At 47.8% G+C, this 16,691-nt stretch overlaps 1 protein-coding gene across 6 annotated transcripts in view; it reads right to left on the bottom strand.

The window, feature by feature from the left end:
* P4HA2 (prolyl 4-hydroxylase subunit alpha 2) overlaps window positions 1-16,691 on the bottom strand; it is a 125,838-nt gene that overhangs the window by 62,048 nt on the left and 47,099 nt on the right. For all 6 annotated transcript variants that reach the window (XM_075344534.1, XM_075344535.1, XM_075344530.1 and 3 more), the window contains 4 exons: window positions 12,454-12,591; window positions 10,382-10,621; window positions 8,128-8,327; window positions 1,328-1,504 (listed from right to left, as the gene is read on the bottom strand). In XM_075344534.1, the coding sequence (XP_075200649.1) occupies window positions 1,328-1,504; window positions 8,128-8,327; window positions 10,382-10,621; window positions 12,454-12,591 (755 nt within the window). The remainder of the gene's footprint in view (window positions 1-1,327; window positions 1,505-8,127; window positions 8,328-10,381; window positions 10,622-12,453; window positions 12,592-16,691) is intronic.

Here is a 16,691-nt window from a genome sequence, read left to right on the forward strand (position 1 = left end):
ATTTAGTTCTCCGGCTTTGTTGAGGCGTCCAGGTCATCGTAGGCTCGTCCCACGGCTACGTCTAGTTGTGTGTCAGGATTAGGTCTGCAGTCTGTTAAGTTTCCAGTCACTATGTTACCTTTTTGGGATTCCGCATTTTTTGATCCTTTTCGGTCCCTGAATCATAGCAGGGGGTGTTTTACGGGGGTTAATAAATTGGTGAAAGAGGGTGTTTTTTTATTATTTAACAAATGATTTTTTTGGGTGTGCATTTTTTTTCTATTGACTTAAAGGGTTGGCAATGGGAAGGGTCTGATAGACACATCTCCATTACCAACCCAAGGCTTGATGGCAGCTGTGATTTTGGACAAATCACAGCATCCTGATATATTACCCAGATTGCCACAGCACCAAAATAAAGTTGGCACCAATTAAATTCATCCAATGGATGTTTTGAAAAACACCAGCTGTCAGACTTTTAATCACCCTGGTCTCCCACATGAAAAAAAAAAAAAAGAAAAGAAAAAACCCCATGCGTTTAACATACAGTATATGATAATTAAAGAGGGCTGTGACAGATTGTTCTAAGAGACAGTTTTTAGGCCAGGTTTGCATATTTTTCACTAACATTTGTGGCTGTAATCGGGTCTTTAATCTGACAAAGGGGCTACTGAGTTAAATGAAGCAGACTGTCATTTTGTGCTTTGTATGATCTCTTCTTCCGTTGTGTCTGCATTTTTGAGTCCACAATAACGTAGCAGTCAGCGGTTTTGTGACCACCTCAAAAACGTGGACACTGACGAAGAGGGGGCGGGGGGTCAGACAGAAAGCATGCTTCATGCAACCCAAGTGGCCAGTAGGAAGATACACCTGAATCCCGTTTTTCTGTGTGGCTAAAGCGTGATGTGAACCTGACTTTACCCTTCCACATACAATACACAGTGAAAGAGGCACAAACCAGTGCCAAGGCACTGAGCAAGCCGGGAATGTTTGGGCTCTAAATGCATGAACAATTGTGATTGCAGCCTTGGATTTCCAATCCACGTGTTCTCGTAACACTGCCTCCAGTGCCCAGGACCAAGAAGCAATTGCTCCCATATGACTCATAAAAGGCAGAGATGGAAATAAGCCTATAAATATGTAATACAGCTGTTTAAAATCGGATCAAAAGGAAAAGAGATTAAGAGAAGAATTGCTGGGATATTTTTACATTTTTTTGTCCAATTCTGTATTTAATGTTCTTTTTAAAAATAAACCTGTGACTTGTCCTTTGTTGTTTAATTTATACTCTTATGTTTTTATGAGTTTTCATTATGCTTTGCAGTGCAAGAAAATCATGTTCACTTACTTTTGGCTTAGCCAGCTCTTTAATTTTCTCGATTTCATCATTGGATAAAACATCTAGGTAACGCACAATACGTGGACTATCCCACTCATCTTCTTCCTTAATAGGTCTCAAAAGGAGAAGAGGATTCCGGAATCCATCATGATACCGACAAAAGAGTCTCTTCTCTCTCCTGGGAGTCTGCAAATAAGACCAGATATAATGATAGTGTAACTAAAAATCAGAAAGAGCATTGCATGCAAGCTTAGTCAAAAAGGAGTGATAAAAGAAGGGAATTTTGTTTACTTACCGTAAATTCCTTTTCTTCTAGCTCCAATTGGGAGACCCAGACAATTGGGTGTATAGGCTATGCCTCCGGAGGCCGCACAAAGTATTACACTAAAAGTGTAAAGCCCCTCCCCTTCTGCGTATACACCCCCCGTGCTCCCACGGGCTCCTCAGTTTTGGTGCAAAAGCAAGAAGGAGGAAAAAAATTATAAACTGGTTTAAAGTAAATTCAATCCGAAGGAATATCGGAGAACTGAAACCATTCAACATGAACAACATGTGTACACAAAAAAACAGGGGCGGGTGCTGGGTCTCCCAATTGGAGCTAGAAGAAAAGGAATTTACGGTAAGTAAACAAAATTCCCTTCTTCTTTGTCGCTCCATTGGGAGACCCAGACAATTGGGACGTCCAAAAGCAGTCCCTGGGTGGGTAAATAATACCTCATAATAGAGCCGTAACGGCTCCGTCCTACAGGTGGGCAACCGCCGCCTGAAGGACTCGCCTACCTAGGCTGGCATCCGCCGAAGCATAGGTATGCACCCGATAGTGTTTCGTGAAAATGTGCAGGTTCGACCAGGTAGCCGCCTGACACACCTGTTGAGCCGTAGCCTGGTGCCTCAAAGCCCAGGACGCACCCACGTCTCTGGTAGAATGGGCCTTCAGCCCTGAGGGAACCGGAAGCCCAGCAGAATGGTAAGCTTCGAGAATTGGTTCCTTGATCCACCGAGCCAGGGTTGATTTGGAAGCCTGTGACCCTTTACGCTGGCCAGCGACAAGGACAAAGTGCATCCGAGCGGCGCAGGGGCGCCGTACGAGAAATGTAGAGTTTGAGTGCTCTCACCAGATCTAACAAGTGCAAATCCTTTTCACATTGGTGAATTGGATGAGGGCAAAAAGAGGGTAAGGAGATATCCTGATTGAGATGAAAAGGGGATACCACCTTAGGTAAAAATTCCGGAACCGGGCGCAGAACCACCTTGTCCTGGTGAAACACCAGGAAAGGGGCTTTGCATGATAATGCTGCTAGCTCAGACACTCTCCGAAGTGAAGTGACTGCTACTAGGAAAACCACTTTCTGCGAAAGGCGTGCGAGAGAAATATCCCTTATTGGCTCGAACGGTGGTTTCTGAAGAACCATCAGCACCCTGTTCAGATCTCAGGGTTCCAACGGACGTTTGTAAGGAGGGACGATGTGACAAACCCCCTGCAGGAACGTGCGTACCTGTGGAAGTCTGGCCAAGCGCTTCTGAAAAAACACAGAGAGCGCAAAGACTTGTCCCTTAAGGGAGCCAAGCAACAAACCCTTTTCCAATCCGGACTGAAGAAAGGACAGAAAAGTGGGCAAGGCAAATGGCCAGGGAGAAAGACCCTGATCAGAGCACCATGACAGGAATATTTTCCACGTCCTGTGGTAGATCTTGGCGGACGTTGGTTTCCTAGCCTGTCTCATAGTGGCAATGACCTCTTGAGATAATCCTGAAGACGCTAAGATCCAGGACTCAATGGCCACACAGTCAGGTTGAGGGCCGCAGAATTCAGATGGAAAAGCGGCCCTTGAGACAGCAAGTCTGGTCGGTCTGGTATTGCCCACGGTTGGCCGACCGTGAGATGCCACCGATCCGGGTACCACGACCTCCTCGGCCAGTCTGGAGCGACGAGGATGGCGCGGCGGCAGTCGGTCCTGATCTTGCGTAACACTCTGGGCAACAGTGCCAGCGGAGGAAACACATAAGGGAGTTGAAACTGCGACCAATCCTGAACTAAGGCTTCTGCCGCCAGAGCTCTGTGATCGTGAGAACGTGCCATGAATGCCGTGACCTTGTTGTTGTGCCGGGACGCCATTAGGTTGACGTCCGGCATCCCCCAGCGGCAACAGATCTCCTGAAACACGTCCGGGTAAAGGGACCATTCCCCTGCGTCCAAGCCCTGGCAACTGAGAAAATCTGCTTCCCAGTTTTCCACGCCCGGGATGTGAACTGCGGAGATGGTGGAGGCCGTGGCTTCCACCCACATCAAAATCCGCCGGACCTCCTGGAAGGCTTGCCGACTGCGTGTTCCTCATTGGTGGTTGATGTAAGCCACCGCTGTGGAGTTGTCCGACTGAATTCGGATCCGCTTGCCTTCCAGCCACTGCTGGAACGCTTTTAGGGCTAGATACACTGCCCTGATCTCCAGAACATTGATCTGAAGTGAGAACTCTTGCCGAGTCCACGTACCCTGAGCCCTGTGGTGGAGAAAAAACTGCTCCCCACCCTGACAGACTCGCGTCCGTCGTGACCACCGCCCAGGATGGGGGTAGGAAGGATTTCCCCTTCGATAATGAAGTGGGATGAAGCCACCACCGAAGGGAAGCTTTGGTTGCCTGAGAGAGGGAGACGTTCCTGTCGAGGGACGTCGGCTTCCTGTCCCATTTGCGTAGGATGTCCCAATGAAGAGGACGCAGGAGAAACTGCGCGAACGGGACTGCCTCCATTGCTGCCACCATCTTCCCCAGGAAGTGCATGAGGCGCCTCAAGGGGTGTGATTGACCTTGAAGGAGAGATTGCACCCCCGTCTGCAGTGAGCGCTGCTTGTTCAGCGGAAGCTTCACTATCGCTGAGAGGGTATGAAACTCCATGCCAAGATATGCCAGCGATTGGGCCGGTGTCAGATTTGACTTTGGAAAATTGATGATCCACCCGAAACTCTGGAGAGTCTCCAGAGTCGCGGTGAGGCTGTGCTGGCATGCCTCTTGAGAGGGAGCCTTGACCAGCAGATCGTCTATGAAAAATCGAGTCGGAGGACGAGAGCCGAACTCTATTCTGTAACCGTGAGACAGAATGTCTCTGACTTAGACCGCCATGGATCGGAGTTCCTCTGATCCTTCTGAGGCCTTTTGTACGAGGAGAATTGGGACCTGCCCGCACCCCGAAAGGACCGAAACCTCGACTGTCCCCTCCTCTGTTGGGGTAATTTTGGTTTGGCCTGGGGTAAGGATGTTTCCTTTCCCATGGATTGTTTGATGATTTCATCCAGCCTCTCACCAAACAAACGGTCGCCAGAAAATGGCAAACCGGTTAAGCACTTTTTGGAAGCCGAATCTGCCTTCCATTCCCGTAGCCACAAGGCTCTGCGTATTGCCACCGAATTGTCGGCTGCAACCGCCGTAGGCTCGCAGAGTCCAGGACAGCATTAATAGCGTAGGACGCAAATGCCGACGTTTGAGAAGTTATGGACGCCACTTGCGGCGCAGACGTACGTGTGAGTGCGTCAATTTGCGCTTGACCCGCTGCAATAGCTTGGAGTGCCCATACGGCTGCGAATGCTGGAGCAAAAGACGCGTCGATAGCTTGATAGATGGATTTCAACCAGAGCTCCATCTGTCTGTCAGTGGCATCCTTGAGTGAAGCCCCATCTTCAACAGCAACTATGGATCTAGCCGCCAGTCTGGAGATTGGAGGATCCACCTTGGGACACTGAGTCCCGCCCTAGACCACGTCCGGGGGGAAGGGATAACGTGTATCCTTAAGGCGCTTGGAAAAAACGCTTATCTGGACAAACTCGGTGTTTCTGGACTGTCTCTCTGAAGTCGGAGTGATCCAGAAACATACTCGTTGTACGCTTGGGGAACCTGAAACGGAATTTCTCCTGCTGAGAGGCTGACTCCTCCACTGGAGGAGCCGAGGGAGAAATATCCAACATTTGATGTATGGACGCGATAAGATCATTCACTATGGCGTCACCATCAGGAGTATCAAGGTTGAGAGCGGCCTCAGGATCCGAATCCTGATCAGCTACCTCCCCTTCATCATACAGAGAGTCCCCCTTCTGAGACCCTGAACAATGTGATGAGGTCGAGGGGATTTCCCAGCGAGCTCGCTTAGGCGGTCTGGGGCTGCGGTCCGTGTCAGAGACCTCACCCTGGGATCTATGAGACACCCCGGGGGAACATTGTTGTTCCAACTGAGGGGAACCAGGGGGCAATGATTCCACAGTGCCCATGGTCTGAGATACCGGTCTGAACTGCAAGGCTTCTAGAATCTTAGCTATAGTTTCAGAAAGTCTGTCAGTAAAAACTGCAAACTCCGTCCCTGTCACCTGGACAGTGTTAGCTGGTGGTTCCCCCTGGGCCCCCCTTAGCAGAGGCTCTGGCTGAGCAAGTGCCACAGGGGCCGAGCAGTGCACACAATGAGGGTCAGTGGAACCTGCCGGTAGCGAGGTCGTACATGCGGCGCAGGCAGCATAGTAAGCCTGTGTTTTGGCACCCCTGCCTCTTGTGGGTGCCATGCTGTTGTCTCCCCTGAGCAACACAATAGGGTATATAGCCAGAAATCCACCGTGCACCATACAGTGTAAAGTATAGCCTATAAACATATAATCTATAATTACACTTCAGCACAAGTGGGGCCAGCACCTCAGGTGCTGATTACCGCCCGCTTAAAGCGGTTGTGTGGCCACCAGCATCCCTGCCTGGGTCCCTCAGAGCTTGTCTCCCCTCTGCAGCGTCAGGGGAGCTGACAGGAATGGCTGCCGGCGTCCTGAGGAGAGGAGGGAGCCGTGGGCGTGACCCAGAAAGTGCGGGAACTGGTGCCCCACTGTGCACAGTGAGGGGGGTGGAGTATGCAAAGCATGCTCCAGCCCTCAGTGCTGCCGTCCTGTACAGCGTCCCGCCCTTCACCTGACTGGCAGGGCTGGGGGCGGGAAGAAAAAGAGACTAGGCCGCAAAAGCCGGGGACTCGAGTTATCAGCGCGGCCGCCGTATAAGCGCGGTCGGCGCGGAAGTCCCCGGCGCACTAACAGTCCCAGCCGCGCCGCAGTGATAACAATGGCAGCGGCGGTCAGCGCGGCAGTCCCCATACACTAACACACTCAGCGACGCTGCAGTGTGTAATGGCACAAACGCAGTCAGCGCCGCGGTCCCCGGTGCACTAGCACACCCAGCAATGCTGGAGTGTTGCTGTGCGCGGTCCCCACGGGGACACAGAGTACCTCAAAGTAGCAGGGCCATGTCCCTGAACGATACTCGGCTCCTATCCAGCAGAGTCCTCAGGAGCTGTGGATGGAGCACGGTCTCATGTGCCTGGAGACCGATAGGATCCCACTTCACCCAGAGCCCTAAGGGGGATGGGGAAGGAAAACAGCATGTGGGCTCCAGCCTCCGTACCCGCAATGGATACCTCAACCTTAACAACACCGCCGACAAGAGTGGGGTGAGAAGGGAGCATGCTGGGGGCCCTGTTATGGGCCCTCTTTTCTTCCATCCGACATAGTCAGTAGCTGCTGCTGACTAAGCTGTGGAGCTATGCCACAAAGCAAAAAACTGAGGAGCCCGTGGGAACACGGGGGGTGTATACGCAGAAGGGGAGGGGCTTTACACTTTTAGTGTAATACTTTGTGCGGCCTCCGGAGGCATAGCCTATACACCCAATTGTCTGGGTCTCCCAATGGAGCGACAAAGAAAGAGGGCATTGCATTGTAAAATACTACAAACTACATACGGTTTCCGCCCATTTCACAATTTTTTAACTGACAGCACATAAGGTCCTGATTCCTCAAGTTCGGAATAGTTCATGCCAATCTTGATGAAGTGGAATGGTGCATGTTCTTGATTCAGTAAGAAGCAAACTTCTTGTCTCAGTCAAAAAAAAAATGCAATTACTTATGCTGCACTATCTTTGGGGTACAATGACAAACACCATGATGGAAACCTGAAGAGCCTCTTTGCAGGAAGAAAATTTAATCTGTTGGAATAGTTATTACTAAAACATTTACAGACTGCAGAAATCTACCAAAAAAGCTCGTGGGTTAGGCTGAGGCCACATGGGGATTTGTGTGAGTGCTCGCAAGACACTCAGCACACGCTCGCAGCAAAGCAGGAGCCAAGCATCATGCGAGTGTCATTCAACTGTGGTCCGATCATACGATCAGACCACAGTTGTGGAGGGGAGGACCGGTGCTGCGGAGAGGAGGGAGGGATTTATCTCCCCATCTCCTCCGTTGCCAGCTGAAGCAAGAATCGCACTTCTCTCTTGTTACACCAGTATAACGCGAGAGCAGTGTGATGTTTCTCTCGCCCCATAGACTTGCATGGGTGCGAGTAGAACAGGATCGTATTCCACCCGACTGTTTTCTCGGTCCGATTAATGCTGAGAAAATAATCGCTCATGGGAGCGGCCCCATAGAGTAATATTGGTCTGAGCGGAATGAGATTTTTTATCGCATTCCTCTCGCAGTTTTTCTCGCCGTGTGTACAAGGCCTTAATGTCCTAATAGGATCACTAACCCCATTACACCAGATAAGCAGCGATCAGTGAGTGATCCCTACTGTTAATATGACAACTCTTGATGCCAGGCTCTTCTATAAAAAAATCTGCCTGGGTCCAAGGAACCTTATAAAAGAAGGCTCTTTTTGAGTACCTGTATATTGTATCTTTACACAGCAAATAAAACTAGGAATCAATTAGCGTGATTCTGGTAGCTTTCTGTTATAATCAGATGAGAGCATATTAATAAATGACACAATCATTTCATATCGAACACTTCAATTTTCTGATACCATTTTCACTCCTTCTCCACGGCACAGGGCCTCATAAGTGTCCCGCTCTGGCAGGTAGTCCAAGGGTCTGGCATAGACACCAGAACTTGGGGTGGGAGGTTCCTTCTCGGCAGTTTTGTTATCCTTCACTTCAGTTTTCTGTTTCTCCAGCAGCCTTTCAAAATATCTCAAATTTGTTCCTGCACGATCATGGCTGGAATCTACAGAAACACCATAATAAAATCAGAATAATACATATACACACAACAAATATTGAAGATGTTCAAAAAGCACCATATAGTATTAAAGAGCTCAACTTAATTTACGTATCGCTATGGCAAGTCTATTGAAAGATTCCCTCACACGAGTAAATAAAAGCTCAATTATTTTATATATTCATAAAGTAGAAATATTGACAAAAATTCCAAAAATTGTAGCAAGCAAGGATTGCTAGTAAATGCAGGCCCTAGACAAAATATACCAACTATAAAATACAGTCATACATATTCCAGTGAAAAAAATCCTTCATCTCACAAATATAATAATTACTCCCTGGCCAATCAGACAAAATACATTCACATGAGTACCATCATAGACATGGACGTCTTCAGCAGAAACCTGGCCATCATGGCTATAAAAAAAAGGCTAAGATTGACAGTGCCATTTAGCAGGTTTCCAGCCATCTTTGCCCAGGATAGATGTGGGTTCAGCTTGTAAGTACACAAAGTCAGGGAGCTAGCATATGATATAATAAAGGAGTGATGTGTTAAGGAGATCGAATTTTACTCACTTGTATAGTGCCATTAATGCCCCAACACTTTAAAGACAAAATCATCACTGTCCCGACCCCGTCAGGGCTCACAATCTAAACTATATCTTTGGAGCGTAAAAAGAAAGTTTGTTGTTGCCCTTAAATGGAATCTGTCAGCAGTATTTTGCAACGTCATCTGAGAGCAGCATGATGTACGAAAAGAGATTCTGAATCCAACGATGTATCACTTAGATTGCATCCAATCTGACACAATCAGAAGTTTGAGATTTAGCATGAAGCAGAGCTAAGAGCTGCCCCAGCTCACACCAGGCTCTCTATATAGATTGATCATTGGTAGCAAGGTGTCCATCAGAGGAAAAGGTGTGCCGGACTGTCAAGCACGTGACATTGAGCAATGAGAAATTCTGCTGAGTCCTGCTGCTCTAAGGGAACCTGTCACCAGATTTTGAGTTCTAAACTAAAACTAGCACCTTAAGCAGAGCCAAAACTTAGGTACACCTGAACAAGCCGGTGAGTTCTCTGCACAGGTACGTGATTTTGCCCGGCAATGTGGAAAACGTCGCCTGTGTTATCCTCGTAGCCTAGCAAAACCTGCGCAGAGACATTGCCGGCTTGTGCAGGCACACTTCGCTCTGACCTACTGCGGGCAGAGCCGAAACATAAATATGCACATGCTGGCCACGGTTTTCCTGCTTCCCATTGCTGGAAGTGAGATTCTGTCTGGCTATGTGGTTGATGCAGGTAACATCATTCACAACGCAGGGCAAAATTTTGTGCCTGCGCAAAGAACTCGCTGGCTCGCGCACGTCGATGTTTTCATCTGTGCCCAGAATAGAGCAGAGTGAAGTGCGCCAGCGTGAGCCAGCAACATCTCTGCGCAGGTGCAAAATTTTGCCTGAATACATGGATGGCTCCAGACAGGTCATCCCCGAAAATCATCAAAGGAGGATGGCGATTAGTTCTGAAAGTCTAGTGGGATCCAGTAAATTAAGATTAAAGGGTCACTGTCTTTTTAATAGAGATGTGACATGTCTTAGAGGTAAGCTCCTACCTGTGGCTATCCATCCATTGAGAGACTAGCGCTTTGTTGCTTCAGGACAGTTGAAATACACTATGTGCCAAAAAACCTCTACTGGCAGCAAGAAATAAAGCAGAAGCTTGTGGCTTTGTGCCTTTCTAGACTTTATAGCCATAGACAGATTTAAACAATTGATTGTATCATAGGTAACACGTTTGAAAGCTTTGTTCACGTTACCACTCATAGTATCCATTGCAGTTTACTACATTTATTTTCATGAGCTGGGAGTCACACTTTTCTACCCTCCCAGAATACCAGAAACCATTAAAAGGTCTGATAAAGGAGAATTATTTTCAATAGGCAACATAAGATAGCTGAACCCTGGCAAAAGGTAAAGTGGCCCCCTGGCAAACCGGAAACCTTGCCATGGGAAATTATAGGCAGCCAGGGTATAGGCAGAATACTACTGAAGAGCGTTTCCTCACCTAGAGCTAGCAGCCTTCTTGTCAACTCGACCGCCCTATGGATGTCTCCCAGCTGGAAAACCGTGTAACTCAGGTAGTCAAGAACATCTACTTTAAATATGGTGGACTCTTCCCCCTCATCCAGCAGCTTCAGAGCTTCCTGCATCCACAGGACAGTATGGTAATAGTCACCATCATTATAGGCAATTTTCCCCATGCCAAAGCAGTCATCCACAGATAAGGAGGAGACATATTTGCTGCCTAAAATATAAAACAGACAATCATAAAAAGGAGCCAGTGATTGTGGTATCGTCCAGGTTACAATAATAAACATATTACCGTACAATACATACAAACTCCTCATCAATGGTTATACAGTACATGAGCGCATGCATCTCATCATAATTTATTACTGATCCCAATTACATTAGAGAAACATGCTGTATATCATATCCTTTAAAACACCTGACTGGATATAACATGATGTGTAATCTGCAGGGTCCGAGCCATGCGATCTCCACCATTATTCGCACCAACAGGCTATGGCGCTTGACAGACGCATCATGGCTTCTCAAACGGTAAAGCTCAAACACATTTACATCATTACATTATAAACCAAAAAACCCCTTTAACAACCCATAAATAAGAATAGCTTCTAAAAAAAGAGCTGGATGATGTCCTCCGTACACAACATTATGGGTTATAGGAGAGACAAAAAATGTATAATTGGAGGAGGAAGGTTGAATTTGATGGCCCTAGATTTTTTTGTCAACCTATGTAACCTTGATAAATGTGTATTACTTACAACCAATGCTATGAACAGGGCCATAGCCATACTGACCGCATACATTTTGCCCATATAATGAAAAAAAAAAAAAAAAGTCAGATTTCTATAGATTACACAGATAAAAGGGTTGTCATTGGAAAAGAAGTTCTTACTTATCTGCAGAATATGTGGTAACTTACGGACTGATGGGTGTCCTACCACAGAGTCCCGCACTGATTGGTAGACAGGGGATTGTTATCCCTGACTGGGCACTCATCCCTGTTACAAACTGGCGCTGTAGATCATATGCTCAAGCATCACTCCATTCAGTTTGTATGGGGCCACGGCAAGAAGCTGAGTGCAGCGCTTAGCAGCCCCATAGGCAATGAATAGAGCACGGGTTGCACATGCACAGTGTCTCTCCACTCTAGCTGGGATAAAACTGCCCCATTCTGCCAAGTGGAGCAATTCTCAGCAGTTGCAACAATCAACAAGTTATCACCTATCCTATAATAATTTGTCCTAATCAGATAACTGAATAGGTTATCCACAAGATAATTACTAGATCGGTGGGTGTCTGGCTACTGAGATCTCAGGAGTCCTACCCTTTAGTTTGGTTGGCACCATGTACTTGACCATGTTGAAACATTTCATTTAAACAATCTTACTTTGGTACTTTTTTTCTACTTTGTGTGATTACAGTGACCACTTTATAGCTGTTGGATGTCAAGCATTGCTATCTTCATTTAGGAGTACTGATTCTATACTATATTACATACACAGTTGCGCCTTCTTATAATTACCGGTATCATCCACCTTAGACTAGTGGACCTTCTTTATATTCATATATACACTTTGTTAACTTGCTAATCATTTCCTCATGCATGTCTACCTGCATTCTGCCATCCCTTGGGTCTCTAACTATCCTGCCCATTCTTCCTTTTGTCTTGCCTTGTATGGATTCCGTGTGGTATGTTCTTTATGTTTCTGTCTGTTGGTCAATAAAGTTGCTTAATTTTGCATTTATGTACGGTCTTATCCATAGTAGGGTCTTTATGATGTGACCTATATCGGCACCATATGCATAGTATGAGTGCCATATACGTACTAGCATATTGTCAGCACTAATACTAATTTTTGCTCTGAAGATTTACACTGTAAAATATTGCGGAAATCTTTTAGAAATGTAATCTGTATAATAGCAGCTTAAGAATGAAGTGGAAAATCTAAGGTAATAAGGGGAATTCCATGTTTTGGAAAGATTTCGACCATAATGCAAGTACCATTCAGAGCTTGTGTGACCCGAGAGCCAATCTGTAGCACAAACCTGGCAAGATTCCTTTTGCAATGACATCTGGATCGAGTCTGTAGGTGTCTTGTAGACGCATTAATGCTTTGGCTGCTCCAGTTTCATCTTCTTCACTTGGAAAGAACTCCCTCTGTAAGGTGAGGTTTGCAATAAAGCCTAAAGCAGAAGAAACAAGAATGAGTCACACGAACGTGTCTCCGTATGGGATGAGTAAGGCATGACATAAGGGGTAAAAGGTTCAATTGTACAGACTGCAGTCTCCCAAATATCGGACTTTATTGGAAAACGCTTACAGGGAAGTTTACTAAAGCAGAAGGGAAAGCTGGTTCACATATGCATTAAGAAAACTTATCTGTTCTGTCAAAGGAGCAGAAATCTGCATTTAAAGCTCTGACAAATCTATCATATGGCAAAAAGAATGTGCTGACCCTCAATTGCATGTTTCCACAGGGGTTATCCATTGAAGAAGAAAAAAAAAAAGTTATCGCCTAACCCAAATGATAGGCGAAAAATTGCTTATGGGTGGAACACAGTACCAGTGAAAACACAATGGGTGTCTTCCCTACACTAGGTCCAGATTCTCTAAATGTTATGCAGCATTGGCCACCTTGTACCCCTTATTGTGGAGTTGTCCGCAGGTGCTGGGAACAAATTGTAAGGTACCTTAATTATAAAATTGGCTCATCTATTCCACTCTGCTTTAGGCCTGTTTATCACATCAGTGATTCTGGTACGTATGTGACAGTTTCTATACGTACCAGAATCACGGACATACGCAGACCCATTATAATTAATGGGTCTGCGCACACATCAGTAATTTTTCACTGACAGTATCTCCGTCCGTTGTACACGCGTGTCAGTGATTGCCTCACAGAGACAAGTCAGTTTTTTTCTGGCATCACTGATGTCCCCTGGACCACACTATGTTGTCATCCGTGAAACACGTACTAGAAAAATACGGACATTGAAAATAAAAAAAACATTTATAAAACTCTCCTTCTCCAGCGCTGCTTCTCTCCGGCCTCTGCTTCAGAGCCGGCTCATTTCTACATGCATATTTATGCATGCAGGAGCAACCGACCCGGAAGTAGCTGCAGAGGGGCTCAGTGCTGGCCGGAAACATCGCAATCACGGAGTACGGATCACGTATCGGACATGTACAACCCACATGTGCAGTGAATCACAGCACAAGGAGGGACATCGTTTTTTATACGTCAGTGAAAAGAAGGGAATTTTGTTTACTTACCGTAAATTCCTTTTCTTCTAGCTCCAATTGGGAGACCCAGACAATTGGGTGTATAGCTACTGCCTCCGGAGGCCACACAAAGCACTACACTTAAAAGTGTAAAGCCCCTCCCCTTCTGCCTATACACCCCCCGTGGGATCACTGGCTCCTCAGTTTTAGTGCAAAAGCAAGAAGGAGGAAAGCCAATAACTGGTTTAAAAACAAATTCGATCCGAAGAAACATCGGAGAACTGAAACCATTCAACATGAACAACATGTGTACCCGAAAAAACAAAAATCCCTAAGAAAACAGGGCGGGTGCTGGGTCTCCCAATTGGAGCTAGAAGAAAAGGAATTTACGGTAAGTAAACAAAATTCCCTTCTTCTTTGTCGCTCCTAATTGGGAGACCCAGACAATTGGGACGTCCAAAAGCAGTCCCTGGGTGGGTAAAATAACACCTCGTGATAGGGCCGTAAAACAGCCCCTTTCCTACAGGTGGGCAACCGCCGCCTGAAGGACTTGTCTACCTAGGCTGGCGTCCGCCGAAGCGTAGGTATGCACCTGATAATGCTTGGTAAAAGTGTGCAGACTCGACCAGGTAGCCGCCTGGCACACCTGCTGAGCCGTAGCCTGGTGCCGTAATGCCCAGGACGCACCCACGGCTCTGGTAGAATGGGCCTTCAGCCCTGAGGGAACCGGAATCCCAGCAGAACGGTAGGCTTCAAGAATTGGTTCCTTGATCCACCGAGCCAGGGTGGATTTGGAAGCTGGCGACCCTTTACGCTGACCAGCGACAAGAACAAGAGTGCATCCGAGCGGCGCAGAGGCGCCGTGCGGGAAATGTAGATTCTGAGTGCTCTCACCAGATCCAACAAATGCAAATCTTTTTCACATTGATGAACTGGATGAGGACACAAAGAAGGTAAGACGATATTCTGATTGAGATGAAAGGGGGATACCACCTTAGGGAGAAACTCCGGAATCGGGCGCAGAACCACCTTGTCCTGGTGAAACGCCAGGAAGGGAGATTTGCATGACAGCGCTGCTAGCTCGGACACTCTCCGAAGAGACGTGACCGCTACTAGAAAGGCCACTTTCTGTGAAAGGCGAGAAAGGGAAACATCCCTCATAGGCTCGAAAGGCGGCTTCTGGAGAGCAATTAGAACCCTGTTCAGATCCCAGGGCTCTAACGGCCGCTTGTAAGGAGGGACGATATGACAAACCCCTTGCAGGAACGTGCGTACCTGAGGAAGTCGTGCTAGGCGTTTCTGAAAAAATACAGATAGCGCTGAGACTTGTCCCTTAAGGGAGCCGAGCGACAAACCTTTTTCCAAACCGGATTGCAGGAAGGAAAGAAGAGTAGGCAATGCAAATGGCCAGGGAGAAACTCCCTGAGCAGAGCACCAAGATAAGAATATCTTCCACGTCCTGTGGTAGACATCTTGGCGGAGGATGGTTTTCTAGCCTGTCTCATGGTGGCAATGACCTCTTGAGATAATCCTGAAGACGCTAGGATCCAGGACTCAATGGCCACACAGTCAGGTTCAGGGCCGCAGAATTCCGATGGAAAAACGGCCCTTGAGACAACAAGTCTGGCCGGTCTGGTAGTGCCCACGGTTGGCCTACCGTGAGGTGCCACAGATCCGGGTACCACGACCTCCTCGGCCAGTCTGGAGCGACGAGGATGGCGCGGCGGCAGTCGGACCTGATCTTGCGCAGCACTCTGGGCAACAGTGCCAGAGGTGGGAACACATAAGGTAGCCGGAACTGCGACCAATCTTGAACTAAGGCGTCCGCCGCCAGAGCTCGGTGATCGTGAGACCGTGCCATGAAAGCCGGGACCTTGTTGTTGTGCCGGGACGCCATTAGGTCGACGTCCGGCATCCCCCAGCGGCGACAGATCTCCTGAAACACGTCCGGGTGAAGAGACCATTCCCCTGCGTCCATACCCTGGCGACTGAGGAAGTCCGCTTCCCAGTTTTCCACGCCTGGGATGTGAACTGCGGATATGGTGGATGCCATGTCTTCCACCCACGTCAGAATCCGCCGGACTTCCTGGAAGGCTTGCCGACTGCGTGTTCCTCCTTGGTGGTTGATGTATGCCACCGCTGTGGAGTTGTCCGACTGAATTCGGATTTGCTTGCCTTCCAGCCACTGCTGGAAGGCTTGTAGGGCAAGATACACTGCTCTGATTTCCAGAACATTGATCTGAAGAGTGGACTCTTGCTGAGTCCACGTACCTTGAGCCCTGTGGTGGAGAAAAACTGCTCCCCACCCTGATAGACTCGCGTCTGTCGTAACCACCGCCCAGGATGGGGGTAGAAAGGACTTTCCTTTTGACAATGAGGTGGGAAGAAGCCACCACCGAAGAGATTCCTTGGCCGCCTGAGAAAGGGAGACGTTCCTGTCGAGGGACGTCGACTTCCCGTCCCATTGGTGGAGAATGTCCCATTGTAGTGGACGCAGATGAAACTGCGCGAAAGGGACTGCCTCCATTGTTGCTACCATCTTCCCTAGGAAGTGCATGAGGCGTCTCAAGGGGTGTGACTGGCCTTGAAGGAGAGATTGCACCCCTGTCTGTAGTGAACGCTGTTTGTCCAGCGGAAGCTTCACTATCGCTGAGAGAGTATGAAACTCCATGCCAAGATATGTTAGCGATTGGGTCGGGGTCAGATTTGACTTTGAAAAGTTGATGATCCACCCGAAACTCTGGAGAGTCTCCAGCGCAACGTTCAGGCTGTGTTGGCATGCCTCTTGAGAGGGTGCCTTGACAAGTAGATCGTCCAAATACGGGATCACAGAGTGACCTTGAGAGTGCAGGACTGCTACTACTGCTGCCATGACCTTGGTGAAGACCCGTGGGGCTGTCGCCAGCCCGAAAGGCAGAGCTACGAACTGAAGGTGTTCGTCTCCTATAACGAAGCGTAGAAAACGCTGGTGCTCTGGAGCAATCGGCACGTGGAGATAAGCATCCTTGATGTCTATTGATGCTAGGAAATCTCCTTGAGACATTGAGGCGATGACGGAGCG

The sequence above is a fragment of the Anomaloglossus baeobatrachus genome, chromosome 4 (assembly GCF_048569485.1).
Source record: "Anomaloglossus baeobatrachus isolate aAnoBae1 chromosome 4, aAnoBae1.hap1, whole genome shotgun sequence".
Taxonomy (NCBI): Eukaryota; Metazoa; Chordata; class Amphibia; order Anura; family Aromobatidae; genus Anomaloglossus; species Anomaloglossus baeobatrachus.